The sequence below is a fragment of the Peromyscus eremicus genome, chromosome X (genome assembly GCF_949786415.1).
Source record: "Peromyscus eremicus chromosome X, PerEre_H2_v1, whole genome shotgun sequence".
In the NCBI taxonomy this organism is placed as follows: Eukaryota; Metazoa; Chordata; class Mammalia; order Rodentia; family Cricetidae; genus Peromyscus; species Peromyscus eremicus.
In genome coordinates this window covers 55,188,130-55,204,320 of record NC_081439.1, presented here as the reverse complement: position 1 = coordinate 55,204,320, position 16,191 = coordinate 55,188,130, and the positions used below count along the sequence as shown (strand labels likewise).

The window sequence follows — 16,191 nt, the reverse complement described above, 5'->3', positions numbered from 1 at the left end:
GATCACTGTGAGTTCGAGGCCAGCCTGGTCTACAAAGTGAGTTCCAGGACAGGCGCAAAGCTACACAGAGAAACCCTGTCTCGAAAAACCAAAAAAAAAAAAAAAAAAAAAAAGATGAATTCTGACCACATGGTCTTCACTTAAAGTCAAACAAAAGAGCCAGCTTTGGCTAAAGTTAGTTCTGTTTTCCATTACCACTTAAGCAGAAAGATTGTCCTGGCTTTTAACACTGAGGGAAACTTGCTTCTCTGCTTTCACACTCCCTACCCCCAGAAAAGCTAAGAAAGAAAGATATGCCCTTTTTCCAGCAGTGGAGGTGAAGCCATTTATGGAAGAAAGGGCAGAAGCCATACTAGAAGAGCTGGCTTAGTGTACTGACAGCGCGAGGAAACTGTTTTAGAGGTTCAGAGCCTGAGATGGTTTTGTGCTTTCAGGCTGGGATTGGGAATGAACCTTGCCTCCTTGCTATCATGGGGAAATCTAGGGTTATCTAAAAGTAAGTGGTGGTGGGTAAGTAGAGACAGTGCAAAGGATGTGTTGTAAAGAGAAATGGGTGTTCTGTTTTTTACACTGCAGCTGTTTTGGGCACTGGTCTCAATGAACATCACATTGAGGTCCCCAGATGATTCTTCACCCTCATCTGCGTTTGTCTTCCTAAAATTCCATTTGACTGTGTTACTGCAGGAAGATAGTAAAGGGGCAAGATAGTGGAAACCTGTAGTTAGCGAGCTTAAATATCCTTCTTACATACAGTGATGCAAAACACTAGAAGCCTTGAACCCATGACTTCTCTGATCCAACACTGATTTCTGCTCCCCTACGTAAACAGCACAGTAGACCCTCCATGTGAGGATTGGACTTTCGGTGTTCAGACCAACAAACCTTACCGTTTGTTGTTCAGATCAGCCATGTTACTTACACACCACATTCATGACATATCACCTCTTTCTGCCCATACATCTAGTACTTGTCCCTTTGAAAGGCCAACCATTGTCCTTTCTTCAGAGTCTCTAAAACTCCCCTCCCCTGCCAACTCATGCCAACAAGAGGGACTCACCCTAGAAGTAGCTTCTCCAATCCATTCCATAGCATTCATAGCTTCTTATCTCAAAGCCCATCCCAGACCAGAAATATGAGCCTGGCTTTGCATAGAGATGGGTATTTGTGTTTCCTATTGCTCTCTAGGCCACAGCTTCTGGCCTCATTCTAGGGCTCTTGGCCTCACCTTAGAAGGATCACAAACATCCCTTGAACTGGGCAGGCAGAGATGGTGTAGCAGTGGTTTTCTGTGCTTGGCGTCTGTACCCACCTGGTATCACCTCATACTCCTCTCCGGTGGCAGTTGGTAACAGCTGGCCTCATAGCCAGGCCTGGGAGTGGCCATTCCCCTTTGGCTTCCTCTCTGGGGTTCCTTACCGTGTAAGCACCAGGTACTGCTAGGCCAAAAGGTGATCACAAGAATAAGTGATCAAGTGGGGGCCAGGGTAGCTGAAGCCAGAGAGAAAAGGCAAGTGACTTGTCAGAGGAAAGTCTGGGACCTCATAGGGCCAAGGTACTTAGTACAGGTAATGTAATCTGGCTTGTGAATAGGGTTGTGGGGGAGGAAGGGGTACTAGTGCCTGAAGCAGACAAATCATTCTCTGTAGTTCCAGTAATCTCCAAGAAGAAGGAAATAGCACAACGATCACCCGCCATGTCTGGACAAAGCAATTTATTCGAGTGTTGCAGTGAAGACTTCCACACAGGATTATCAGAGAGAGGCTATTGGCTTCTCTTAACTCCGTTTGCTGCTGGAGCTGTCTAGCTCTGGGCCTGGCTGTCCTGCCGCATAAACTCCTCGATGACTATGTCCTCCGAGCTTGCAGAAGCAGCAGAGGGGAATGGAGGGTTAGCAAACCCCTTCCTGGGCTTTCTCCACATTCTGGATTCTGAAGAGGCACCCCCTTTCCTGCTTCTCAGCCCTCCCCTCCACACCCCATGTGGAGGGCATGTTTCCCTTTTGAATCTACCTAGACAGTGGTGCCCCAGGAGTGTTGGAAGGGTCGGGTAGAGGGAAGGATTAAAAAGAAGACAAAGCCGGACGGAGGTGGTGGAAGCCTTTAATCCCAGCACTTGGGAGGACGAGGCAGGCAGATCTCTGAGTTTGAGGCCAGCCTGGGCTACAGAGCGAGATCCAGGACAGGCACCAAAACTACACAGAGAAACCCTGTCTCAAAAGACCAAAAAAAAAAAAAAAAAAAAACCAAAGACAAAGATGCTGTGGATAGAATGGACCCCAAATCAGTAGCTTAAAATAGAGAAGGGGCAACCAAGCCAGTTTTGCCAAGGGGTAAGGGGTCATAAGGACACCTTAACAACAGAATGGGTCTGGGGAGGGAAGGAAAGAGGAAACATGAAAGGGATGAGGGGGAAGAACAGTTCCAAGAAGAGCAGCAGGAGACAGGAGAAAGAGGGCTATAGAAAGCACCAGACTGTGATGTGAAGCTAAACCATGCTTCCGGTTCAGTCTTGAAAACAACACTTTGAGGAAGCTTTTTAAAATTCCATAATAAAACAGCAGTAGGCAAGGGGGTGGGGTGGGGCTTCCAAGCCTCATCCTGACTTACCTGGTAGCCACTGTGGCAAGCATGGAGAGGGAAGGAAAATGGAACTGAAGCTCTGAAGTGGCTCTGCAGTTCATGAAGAAATCTCTTTGCTCTTCTCCCTCCTTTTTTTTCTCTGGGCCTCCCCCTCCCCTGTATGTCCCCTGAAAACCTAGAAGTCCTATCTGCCTATCGTCATTCCACCTCAAGCCACTCTTTTCCAAGAACTGCTTGGTCCCCAGCCCTCAGGGTGATTGTTCCTGGGAGCCTTACCTGGTCTCTCACCATGAGATGGCTTTGGATGGATCAAGATCAGGGCCAGCCCCACACCAACATCACTGCAAGTATCCCAAGGTGGAGTTACTGATGTCCTGAAAGGGCCCACTCACTGACCTTCCTTCGCCTTTCCCAGTTCTGGGAGACCCTCATGATTCTGAGGACTCTTTTGGTCTCCTTATGCCCTCTTCCTCCCCATCTTGCCTCAGGCCTGTCACCGTAGCTTCTCACCTGGCTGGAAGACCTCGGAGGATGCTGTGAATAAAATGGCACATTAGTAGAGGAGGAGTCAGCCCAGTTTTGCTGGGGATGAGGAATCATAAAGCCAATTTAGTAACAGAATGGACCTTTCGCAGGGGAAGTGACTCCTTCATTGATTTCACGGGTTTCTGAACTTAGTCTGGAAAAAGACTAACCTTGAATGGGTCAGTCCAAAAGAGAGGAAAACAAGTGAGAACGCCCTGGCTCCCAGCCCCTGCCCAAACCCACTGGAAGCCTCCACTTACCCCCATAGGACAGCATCAGGTTGACTCTAACTTTGTAGGACACCAGGGTCCCCAGAAGCTCCTTGTTCATCCCAGGTCGAAGACTTGCCATTGTAGTGCCAATTTGGGGAGTTAGGAATATAAATGAATTTAGCTCCTCCAAATCCTTCTTGTGTTTCCTATTACCATGTCCCATTCATTGCCTTTGTCTTCTCTCAAAAGTTATCCCAGGCTGTAATTGCTTCTGCCCAGTTGGGATGACATTTTTCTTCCTAAAATTCCATTTGACTGTGTTACTGTCTATTCGAGGGCCTATTTTCTTATTGAATATAACTACTCTGCTTGATTTTCAGGAGCCAAAGCAATCTTGCCTCATCTACTTCTCTCTTTTCTGCCCTAACTCCTAAACACCTGGAACATAGCCTAGGCAGACCTGTCTTCCTTTTGTGCGCCTCAAAATGTCACGTGGGATTCCTATCTTCTAACTTCTTTTCATGCCATGTTTCCAGTCTGGAATGTTCCCTTCTCCTCCTCATCCTCGTCCTCTTCCTCCTCCTCCTCCTTCTTCTTCTATTATTATCATCATCATCATCATCATCATTATTGAAGAATGTTTTGTAAAATCTATCTCCTCTGTGCTCATTCTATCTCCTCTAAGAATCCCTTGTTAGCTGTGTTGGCTTTTAACTTCTATTGGACTCATATATGAACCACATGCAATAACACTTAACTATTACATTTGCATTCCTCTATGTTCCTCATCTGGGCCGTATATTGACTGAAAGCAAAGACTGTCTTGTTTCTTTGTATATCCTGATTGTATGGCATAGGAATGAGCATTTAATAAGTGCTCAATAAAAACCTGATGCTTGAAAAATAAGATACCAAAAGCTGTAAGGATCTGGGGGTAGTCTTTTGGCTGCTTTGGGGTGCTGATCTCTACAAAATAATGCTCTTTGGATAATGTCTAAGGCTGCTTCTACAAATAACAGCCTGTAGATAGTTGCTTGATAAGGCATGGGGAGAATTGGGCATTTATGATTGGAGATGGCCAAATGGCTTTGGTAAGAAACACATCTAATGCTAATCTGAAGGCATAGAACCAAATGAATGGCATCAAAGAATCCTATCAATTCCTGTCATATAATTCTCATTTTATATCCTCCTTTTGCACCATTTCTCATCTCCTAACACTCCACTGTATTCTCTCTTCTCTAGATAGTAACTATTGTAGAGATCACATGGTCAGAGTCAGATGACATATAATAGAATCCCGTCTGCCTCCTAATTATTCAACCTTGAACAAGTCCCTTGTCTTGAAGCCTCAGAGTTATGTGTAAATGGAATAACATACCTGGCCAAGGTTAGGAATAGAAGGCCCTGAGTTCATCCTCTGCACCTCAGAAACAACAACAAACCCAACCACCTGGCCAGTGTATGTAAATAGCATTCTTAGGAAGAGAATATAGGTGTAAAGCTTTTGTGAAGTGTGTCTTGTTTTTCATTTTTTTATTATTATTACGTTTATATTTATCCATTTTGTACCCCTGGGTGGATGTAGGGGTGCAGGTGCCATGGTAAACATGTGGAGGTCAGAGGACAACAAGAATTGATTCTCTCCATCACCATGTGGGTCCTGGGGATTGAACTCAAGCAGTCAGCTTAGCAGCAGGTGCCTTTACTTGTTGACGCATCACACCAGCCCTGTTTTATCATTTTTGTGACAGGATCTTGCTATATAGCCTAGGCAGGCCTCAAACTTGTGATTCTCCTGCCTCAGTGCTGACCACTACGTGTGCTAGGATTATAAGCATGCACCCCTGTGACTGGTTTGGGCTGTAAAATCTTACATAACAAGGATTTTCTGTTCTCTGCATTTTCTTTTCTCATTACCTAAGACCTAAGCTTACTATCGGTCCCATAGGTATTCATTTAGCTTGAGGCTGGCTCTGAGGTCTGTGAGCGTGCTGAGGGGCATTTTAAAAGACAAATAGGCTCAACTGAAGATGTAAACCTTAGAGCCATGCATAATAGCATGTAGGACGGGGTAAGGGTAGGAAATAGAGGTTGCAAATTGCCTATAAGCTTACATTGTGCTAGAGGCCAGATTGGTGGCTTTGTGCTTGAGTTTGCCATCCAGTGCCAGACCCTGTTTCTGGTGGTTGGCGGCCAGGAGTGGGGTTACTGCAAAGGTCTGGGAGAAGCTGGAGTTAGCAGCTACTGTCTCTCTTTGAAAGAGAACAAGAGAGGAACTTAGGCTAGGCTTGTCAACTAAGTAGACCTTTACTCCCAAGAGTATCTTGTACAGTCTCAAAAACCCGTGGGAAATCTAAAGAGAAGTGGTATATCTATGAATGGGAAAATTAGCTGTGGTGGGAAATCCCTGTGCTAGCGTTGCGGTGGTCTTTCTGTGAATCATATCCCCACCGACAGTTCTCCGGAGAGTTCAGCCCTCCCTGTGACATTCCTCATTTCTAGATTCTCCCTGCTATTTCTACTTTTCCAAAAACCCCTTCTCTGCTTCTTGGCCTTCTTCCCACCATCTCACTCACCCCTGTGACTTTCTCCCTAGCCCCAGCAGCAGCTCACATGAACTCCTGAATGAACACAGTCTTCATGTACTTGTCTAGTGAATACAGGACAACATCTGTGATCTGCACAACTGAAAAAGCCAGGGAAAGGACATGACTAATCAGGCAGTCACCCTCTTGACCCCAGCTTATTGCCCTTTGATGTGATCCTATACATCTGCAGTAAGATGTGATTACATGTTTGTTGGTTGTTTTTTTCCAGACAGGGTTTCTCTGTGTAGCTCTGGCTGTCCTGGAACTTGCTCTGTAGACCAGGCTGGCCTCGAACTCAGAGAGATCCTCCTGTCTCTCCTTTTCCAGTACTGAGATTAAAGGTGTGTGCCACCACCACCCAGTAGTGATCACATCTTTTGATAGGTCTGTTTTGGAAAGAAAACTAAGTTAAATGGGTAAGAAGTGCAGCTGTGTTTTAGAACTCGTTGTTTGTTTGGGGGTCAGATGCAGAGCACTCACCTGCAACTTGATTCTTTTGATAACCTTGTTGGTACAGTTGTGGATAGAAACACGGACAGAAATAGCTTCTCCATAGTAGTGAACCTGAACCAGGAGAAGGTTAGAAGGAAGACACCCAGACCTAGATCTAGAATTTTCATTTCCTTAAAACTGTTGTTGCCCTGACTACCATCTCTGCCTACCCAAGTTAAGACATTAGTAAAAAGAGATAGCAGAACGGTTCTAATGTAAGGAATAGGGTATGGCGGGGGGTGGGGAGGTGTCACCAACCTCTCTGTCCATCCAGGCCTGGAGTTGTAGGGGCTGAGCCGACAGAAAGAAGCTGTGAATGGTCTGTGCCCAGGGACCAGGGCCTGGTTCCAGGGCTGAAAACTGCACTTTCCTTATAACCAGCTGCACAGAATCACTGAGGAGAGGCCAAGGGATATGATCAAAGTCTCATTCTGGAACCGCAGACCACCCCATACTATCCTTAAAGCTCTCTATTTACTTGGGGATGGGTGTGGAGAAAGACTTCCCTCAGAGAATGCCTTGAATCCTTGATGTTCTGTAGACCAAGGGATTGCAAAGTGGACCACTGGCTAAATCTGCCCTGTTTCTTGTTTATCTATGGCCTGCAGTCTAAGAACCCTGATTACAGTTGTACATAGCTAAAATAAATAAAAAAGCCATATTCCGTAACATAGGTATTATATAAAATCCAAATGTCAGTGTCCATGGATTCAGTTTTGTTAGACTCCAGGAACATGTTTTCATTTCTCTAGTATCTATGACTGTTCCAGTACAACAACAGCAGAGTTATGATAGCCCACAAAATGTAAATATGTGTCGTTTGGCTTTTCACATGTCTGCCAACCCATGTCCTAGAGTGAAGAAGAGGAGTGAAACCAGAGGGACTCAGAACAGGACATCCACGTTGGTGACAGTGATGCTATAACTAGGCCCGTTTATGTCCTAAGAGCAGGGTCTGTGATAGAGGCTAAAGGCAAGGATTTGAGGAAGACCAAAGGGTACCTCTTAGGGATTTTCTCATCCATATTTTCTGCACAGAAACTCTTCACTTCAAAGTCAACCCCACAAGGCTGGAAAGAATCAGGAACAAAGAAAATGCATTTCCAGTTCTATCCCCCCTCCCTTGCGGGACTACATGAAAATGTCTTCGTCCCTTAGCTGTCCATTTCTCCAATCTGTCCACCTGTCTCTCTTCCTACGCCCCATTGTAACTACATGTCTATCTATCCACTATTGTTTGGATCCAAAACGTACCCTAGATGCCTAGGAATTAAAGGCTTGGCGCCAGCTTGTGTTTCTTTTCTTTTCGTATAGCCCTGGCTGACCTGGAACCCACTGTATTGACCAGGTTGGCTTCGAATTCAACAGCGCTTTGCCTATCTCTGCCTTCCAAGTGCTGGGATTAAAAATGTACACCACCACCGGGCGGTGGTGGCGCACGCCTTTAATCCCAGCACTCGGGAGGCAGAGGCAGGCGGATCTCTGTGAGTTCGAGGCCAGCCTGGTCTCCAAAGCGAGTTCCAGGAAAGGCGCAAAGCTACACAGAGAAACCCTGTCTCGAAAAACAAAACAAAACAAAACAAAAAAATGTACACCACCACAGCCAGCCTAGCTGATGATTCTATAGCAAGGTGGTGAAAACTGTAAGAGTTGGAACCTCTTAAGAGAGATTGAGGAAGTTTGGTTATTGCAGACACGCACTTCTTGGTATTCTTTTTGCTCCCTGGACACTATGAGGTGCCCAGACCTCTTCGGCCATATGCTCCCATCATGATGTACTATGATGCCACAAGCCCAAATCAACTGAGTTTCCCTAGACTGAACCATGAGGGGGGGGAAAAGACAAGAAAACGCCTTGCCTCCTTTGAAGTTGATCATATCATTGGTGGAAAGGTGACTAGCTCACTGTCCTCCCTTCCCTTTCCTGAATCTTCAGGCTGCAGTGTCACCGAGCAGGGCAGGTTAGCAGCCATCTAAGACAGCAAAAGGAGCTCAGCAAAACAGGGACACCTTTTCCTCTTCTTTTCTCTCTTAATCTTCTCTGGAAACTGCCTGAGACTTGAAGGCAGCACCTGAAGTGTGAAAGGGTAGGCATTGGCCCCGAGTTTGTGCAGAAGCCGCTCCTGTAAAGCTGTGAGGGGGCCCTGGATGCTGGTGGGTTCAGCTGGAGCCACCTGCTTGGCCTGTACGTAGAGATCTTTGTGGAATGTCAGACCAATCACATCCAAGTCCTCACGGCCATAGCGAAAGGCACATGTCAACATGACAAGCACTGCAGGCGAAGGAGAGTGACTCGTCAGACCAGTGGTGAAGGAAATCGTAAATGGGGAACAGGAGGACCCCGAGAGGCAATCTAATGTAATCCAAAAAGTATGGCCATAAAGAAAAGGATCAATGCATTTGATTGCAGCAAATTTTTAAACGTCTCTGTGTTAAAAGTTTCACAAAGAAAAAAAGGAAATCCAGAGTTAAAATATTTGAAGCACATATAACAGTTTAGCATCTGGAATATAAAGAACTCTGGAAGGCTGAGGAGATAGTTCAGTTGGCAAAGAGCTTGCTGCGAAAGCATGAGGACTTGGATTTGATCCCATGTGAAAAGGTGGGGCGTGGTAGTGGTACGTGTTTCAGTCCCAGCGCTGCTAGGTGGAGACAGGTGGATCCCTGGGGCTCAGTGGCCAGCCAGCCTAGCCTAACCAGTGAGCCCCAGAACAGTGAGAGATCCAGTCTTAGAAAACACAGTAGGTGGTGCCTGTTAAGGAACGACACTCAAGGTTGACCTCTGGCCTCCACACATACATGAACAAAATAACTGTTACAAATCAGTAAAGAGTATGCCATTCTAAAAGTTTGCAAAGAATGAGGATGGATTCTTAGCAGAAGCACAAGTAGAATGAATGGCCAATGATTTGTGTAGTCTCAGCAGTAATCAGATGCATTCAAATTAAAGCCACAGTGGGATAACATTTCGTACAGATCAGACTGTCAAAAATATTACAGCCAGATAACACTAAGTGTTCATGATGATGTAGCCCAATTGGATTTCACATGAATGACTGATGGGAGCTACATTAATATAACCACTTTGGAAAACTGGTGCTATCTAGTAAAATTGAATCTTTTCTCATCTTCTCTTATGAATGGGGTTAAGGCCCTTATTAGAGAAGCCTTATGTAGCATCCATCTTTTTTTTTTCTGTTTCACCTTCTGCTGCCTAAGGATACAACATTCCTCCCCTCTGGAGGGCCCAGCAATAAGGCACAATTTTAGATGCAAAGAGAAGCCTTTACCAGAGAATTGAACATGCTAATCATTTGAACTTGGATTTGCCAGGCTACTGAATGGTGAGAAAATAAATTTATTTTCCTTATATATCACCCAATCTTGGGTATTTTGGTATAGCAGCATTAATGGATTAATAAATATATTAACATGACTAAATCTAAAAATGTGAGTAAAAAACTTCTAACAGCAGAATTAAATGTGCAGTGTGTTATCATTTATATAAAGCTTAAAACTGTATGTAACAATATAAATATTAGCTGTAGATATATAAATGTGAAGTATAAGTATACAAGCATCATGGAACAAATAAACACCAAATCTAGGAGCATGGTTATCTGGGTAGGAGAAAAGAGAAGGATAAGGGAGAGAGACACAAAGAAGGACACAGGAAGCTTCAGGTTCTATAGTTCTTTTCAAACCTAGGTAGTAGATATAATTGTTAATGCCTGAAATATTTAATAGTTTAAAAGAGCTAACAAGATTTAGGGTCAGGTCCCAGCAAGATAGCTCAATAGGTAAAAGTGTTGGTTGCACAAGCTGGATGACTTCATTTTAATCCCTGGAACCCACAAAAAGCTGGAAGTGGTCGCTTGCATCTGTAATCCCTGCATTCATAAGGTGGGATGGGAGCAGAGGCAGGAGAACTGGCCAGAAGTTCATGGGTCAGTTAGACAGAGTAGCAAAAACAAGCGAGATCTCAAGATGAAAGGCGGGAACTGACACACTCTAAAGTTGTTCTCTGACCTCCACTCACACTCCACTCACTTCTACATTGACGTGCATATATTATATACATGTGTGCACATACAAACACATAATAATAACAACAACAACATTTCAAAAAGGATTTAGGGAGGGTCAGAATACCTGGACTTTAATAGGATTTATACAAATCCCTTGGCTTCCCTGGACCCTGTCAGTATAACTGGCAAAAAGAGGGCCAGAGCTGGGGAAATCAGATCCCAGGTCACTGGCCATTCCACCTATCCAAAATGGTGGGCTTAGTTCCTTGAGAGACCCTCATCTCCACTCAATAAGGTGGAGAGTTATAGAGCAAGACACCTGGAGGGCTCCTCTGGCCTCAGCATGTGAGTGAACAGTCATGCATACCTGCACACTCACATGTATGTACTACTGTCATGTACATACAACACATACATACCCTCAATATATAAATAATACTGTACTGTGAACCTTAACTCTATTATGTAGACTTCACAACAATCCTTAAGTAAAGAAAAAATCAGTCAATAGTTCAGGATTCCTTTTCTTCTACTTATTTATTTATGTATTTATTTATTTGTTTTGACACAAGGTATTATGTAGCCTGAGGTGGTCTTGAACTTCTGAGGATATGCCACCATATCTGGTTTCTGTAGTGGTGAGGACTGAACCCAGGACTTCATGCATGCTAGACAAACACTCTGTCAACTAAGCTACATCCCTAGCCAGGTTCAGGACTTCAACTCACAACTCACACAGATCTAGACTCCAGAGCCTAGACTCATTTGTACCAAACTTCACTCAGAGGATGGTTATAATGAGTTAATGTATAAAGAATTCCTTTGAAGCCTAATGTGGTGTTTAGATGTAATTCCAGCACCTGGGAGGTGGAGGCAGGAGGATCAGGACTTCATGACTAACCTCAGCTACAAAGTCAGTTTAAGGCCAGAATGAGCTGCATGAAACACCGTCTTTAACAAACAAAGAAAAAGAATTCTATTTGGAAACATCCATAGACATAAATGATTGATGATGATGATGATGATGATGATGATAGAAATCTTGGCAAAAATGGAATAGGTACAAGCAAACTATACTTTGGAGCTGTTATCTAAGATTAGGGGTAGACAGAAAGCCTCTGAAATATACTAATGGAGTGTGGGATGGGGTAGGCAGGTATACTCCAAAACTAAGGTGATGGGGATGGAATCAAGGAAAGGTGGAGAACAGAGATGGGTAACTATCTATCTATCCGGGGCCTTAAAACAGAGAACTCAAGACAGCCATGCATGAGTAGAAAGTAACTTATTACATATGTTGTACATGATCCGTAACTGCCTCATACACCAAAACAAGAAAGCAGACTAAAGTAGAAGGGGAATAGTTAGGAAGGAGGAGATCCTCAGGAATGGGGAAGAGTAATGGGGGATGAATATGATCACAATATACAAGATATGCATAAAAGTGTCCTAAGTGCTGGCCTCAAACTCCCAGAGCACCATCTGCTTCTGCCTTCCAAGAAAATAGTCCTCCTGAAATGCTGGGCTTCACACTACCACCAAGCCAGACCCCTAGCCCTGCAAGACAACTCTTCCCATCCCCTTGCCTTCTCAGTCTTTTGCTTTCTTTGAGCCCTCCTTTGCAGTTCAGAAGAAGGCTATTTCCCAGCAGAGGGAAGGGATGGTGCTAAACCACTGAGGTCAAATCAGAGGTTAGGCAGCACGGACTGGCTTTGCTGTTTCCATGGCCCATGCTAGGCACTCATAGCAAGGTTCTTCAGGAACAATCTATCTGGTTGACAACCTCTCCTCCAGGGTCTCTAGACCCTTTCCTGTCTAGTTCCTTATCTCTTTCATTTGCCCCCTCACCCTGCCTTCTTCAGACTGCCGCTTTTGGTGGCAGTGTGCTGACTATAGGGATCAAGGCTATGGCCTTTTTTGAGGCAGACTCTCTCTAAGTAGCTCTAGCTGGCATGGAACTCACTACATAGACTAGGCTAGCCTCAAACTCACAGGCTCTCATACATGCTAGGTAAGCACCCTACCACTTAACTTTCTTTTTACTTTTTATTTTGAGACAAGATCTCATTAAATTGCCCAGTCTTGAACTTGTTTGTGATCCTCCTGCCTATGGACCCCCCTGTGGTTTCTCCAGTCCTGCCTGGGCTCTGCAGTCCCATGGCCTGCTTATAAAATATTCATGCGGAGACTTAATATTATTTGTAACTGCTTGCATTAGCTCAGGCTAACTATTGACTAGATCTTACACTTAAACTCAGCCCATTTCTGTTAATCTATATGTCACTGCCACTTATTCCGTGGCTTTATCTCTATGCCATTACATGCTGCTCCCTGGATGGATGGATGGATGGATGGTGTCTCCTGACTCAGTCTTCCTCTTCCCAGAATTCTTCTTGTCTGCTTATCCCACCTATACTTTCTGCCTGGCCACTGGCCTATCAGCGTTTTATTAAACCAGTGTACAAAAGCATTATCCTACAGCACCCCCCATCCCCCCACTCCCGATTACTGGGATTACAGGCCTATATTACCAGATCTGGTAGTAGCTTGCTTTTATTTTCTTTTAAAAGTCAACATCTACTCTAAATTCATCCATTTTTGTTTTAATTATATAAAGCATATACATACAAATTTATGAGTATTCGAAAGTATAATCAAAAAGAGAATTCAAAGCTCTACCACACATCATATTCCAGAGATAACTGTCATGTTATCTGTTGTGATGTGTTCCAAATTGTTTTGTTTCTGTAACTGAACACAAAGTCATCTTAGGTACTTATAACTTATCTCTCATTTCATTTTTGAAATTAAACTTTTTTAAATTTTGTGACCACAGTACATTCACATGCAATTGAAAGAAATAACACAGAGGCCAGACAGAATGTTATTAAACAGTAATGTATTCATGTCCCCGCATCTTTTGCCTCACTCACCTTTAGCACTCAATGGCATAGAATATGCAACTTTACATTAAAACATACATCTTTAATAGAAAAGGACATGAGAAAATACGATGAAAGTAAGGGGACATTCATAATGTAACAAAACATACAACTGGGAGTAAATTTCCGAAGTATGTATGATTTAAATGAATAATAATATAAAACCGTACTAAAGAGACATAAAAGAAAATTCAAAGAAAAAGAAAAAATATATCTAATTTCTGAGTAAATGTGCATTTTAGGGGGAGATAAGTTCTGACCATGTAGCTCCATTGGCCTGAAAGTCACTATGCATGCTAGCCCAGCCTTAAACTTGTACTTTGCTTCCTGCCTCAGCCTCTTAGGTGCTGGGATAGATATAGACATCATGCCAAGCAACATGCAATTTTTAAAGTAAACATTTCCTTTCCTACGTTATTCTGGGCATTTTTAGGAATGGGGGGGGGCATTTAGATTTTAGAAACAGAGTATTTGTTACTAATTCATAGCTATACTACAAAGTTTCTCTGATATTTACAAAGTTTCTCTGATATTTGAAACTGGCCAGATTGCTTAATCGTCGAGATGATGGTGGCTCTTTTATCCCTCAACATCCAAAGGCTGTTTCTAGACTAGTCGTCACCAACTGGTTCTGAATCTTTTTTCCAGTTGAACCCAATTTTCAGTCCAGTTGGATCACAGTGGGGTTAATCCATAGTGAGAATTAAAAGGGAAAAATACAGAGGAAAATAATTTGGTGCAATCTTGAAGCAGAGTTCTGCTGCCAGAGTGCTGTCTCCTGCTGTTACTGCCTGTGCTTATTATTCCTTTGGAATTTTGTTAAAGGAATATTCAGGAAGTCTCTCTCTCTCTCTCTCTCTCTCTCTCTCTCTCTCTCTCTCTCTCTCTCTCTCCCCCATACACACACACACACACACACACACACACACACACACACAAAACAAAACAAAAAACAAACACGTGAAGGAAAACCCAATGGAATGACATATATCAGATCTTGCAAAATGGAAGCCTGAGGGACACTTAGCGTACAAAATATGAATAAATAAATAAATAAACAAATAAATAAATAAATGGAATAGTTAAAGACCTATACAGGTCTTTAAAAAATCTTTTAGTGAGTCGTTAGCATTTGAAAGTCAAGAAACTTATGCAAAATATGGATTTTTCTGTGTATTGATTCACTCCATAAGCAGACTAAGCTTAAATTGAGACCAGGAGTCAAGCAGGACCACCATAACAATAATGGGGAAAACCAGACATTTTATAAAGACATTATTTTTATTTAATTTCAGCACATATGTTTGTTTTGTGTAATTTTAAAAAGAGTGTTTTATTTGTTCTCTAGAAACATAGTTCTTTTGAATACTCTTTGGGGAAAAATAAACAGTCTTTTGAGATTTGGGACCTATAAAGTGCTTACTCTGAGCTCCCTTTCCAGTTGGTTTTTTTTTTTTTTTTTTTAGGTTTTTGAGACAGGGTTTCTCTGTGTAGCTTTGGAGCTTGTCCTGGAAACTCACTCTGTCTCCCAGGCTGGCCTCGAACTCACAGAGATCCGCCTGCCTCTGCCTCCCGAGTGCTGGGATTAAAGGCGTGCTCAAAAAAAAAAAAAAAAAAGACAAAATAACAAAAAAGACCAGTTCTTTTTATAACCGGAAGAATGTGGCTACATTAGGCCGAACTTCCCGATTGTCAGGACCCGACAGACAAAACGTTAACAGTTCCTGCTGCTTCCTGTTTTTCTGATGCCCTCTGGTCTAGGCCTCTCATTCAGGTAGCCTATCTTGCATGTGTGGTGTTGGGACTCCTGCAGCTTACAAAAACCAGTAAGGATTTCTACTTACTCTTTCGACCTTTTAAGTACTCGGGGTCAACAAGGATTACTCCATCTGCAGAGAAAGGGAGAGGTGGTACCCTGGTCAGAAAAACTTGGAGTGTGAGTGAAACAGAAGTTGATTGCCAAAACGATTCCTCCCTTTCTCCCCTTCAGTTGGTCTCATTGTTCTGCATGCTCATGCCTGGTCTGTCTTTTACTTCCTGGCTCCCACTCCCTTCTCAGGCCCTTTCCCACTTGGGACTCACTAACCAAAGGGCTCCACGGTGTCTGAATCATCCATGAAGTCTCGTTTCCCCAGGTAGATAGAAAGCTGGCGTGAAACAACTTGCTGTATCAGTCTCACAGCTGTCTTTGAATGAACTGTCCCGAGGCCCAGAGCCCAGCCCACCGAGACCTTGACGAATGTATCCTCCACTGGTCTCCTTTGCGCTTTCATCTGCTCAGCTGGACCAGGTTCTCTTACCTTCCCATCGGAGCTGCTCTGCTTAAACACTCTATGGGGTGAACAATCAGAAAGAGGAAGGGGGTTGGCAGAGCGGGAAAGAGGAGAGAAAAGAAGAAAAGAAAGGGAAGTTCGGGGAACAGAAAAGATTCCTAGGATTAGAAGAGGCTCCAAGAGCACGAGATAGAGCAAGGGTAGAGATAATTGGGGTAGGGCCCCAAACTATAAACCCCTCCATCCCAAAGGCCAGTAGTCTGGTTTGGATAAGGAACAATGCACAGATCCAGAGCATTAGAAGGAATTCTTACATGGACATGCTGACGGAGGAATTTATGTTGAATCTTGCCTGAGATGAGCGAAGGAGGAAAGCTCAGTTATTTAGCCCCTATTTTCCTCATCACACTCCAGTCTCCAGCAGAGATGCACCTAGTGTAATAGAAATTTACTTCCTTAGATACCACACCAGCACACAGTACTTCCTGTCATACTCCCTTCCTAGGGCACCTCTTTAGTTACTCACTGAGACTACCGGACAAGGGGAAA

The 16,191-nt window shown here is 43.7% G+C and overlaps 1 protein-coding gene across 1 annotated transcript; it reads right to left on the bottom strand.

Moving 5' to 3' along the window:
* Positions 1-1,800: 1,800 nt before the first annotated feature.
* Arr3 (arrestin 3) lies at positions 1,801-15,964 on the bottom strand. The gene is made up of 16 exons (XM_059251476.1): positions 15,957-15,964; positions 15,670-15,700; positions 15,456-15,516; positions 15,214-15,258; positions 8,472-8,671; positions 8,298-8,372; positions 7,402-7,469; positions 6,658-6,793; positions 6,384-6,471; positions 5,933-6,005; positions 5,434-5,571; positions 3,361-3,447; positions 3,090-3,113; positions 2,856-2,920; positions 2,607-2,616; positions 1,801-1,858 (listed from the first exon to the last, which is right to left on the bottom strand). Exons 1-16 carry the CDS (start codon positions 15,962-15,964, stop codon positions 1,801-1,803), a joined length of 1,167 nt encoding a protein of 388 aa, XP_059107459.1.
* Between the last annotated feature and the right edge of the window lie 227 nt (positions 15,965-16,191).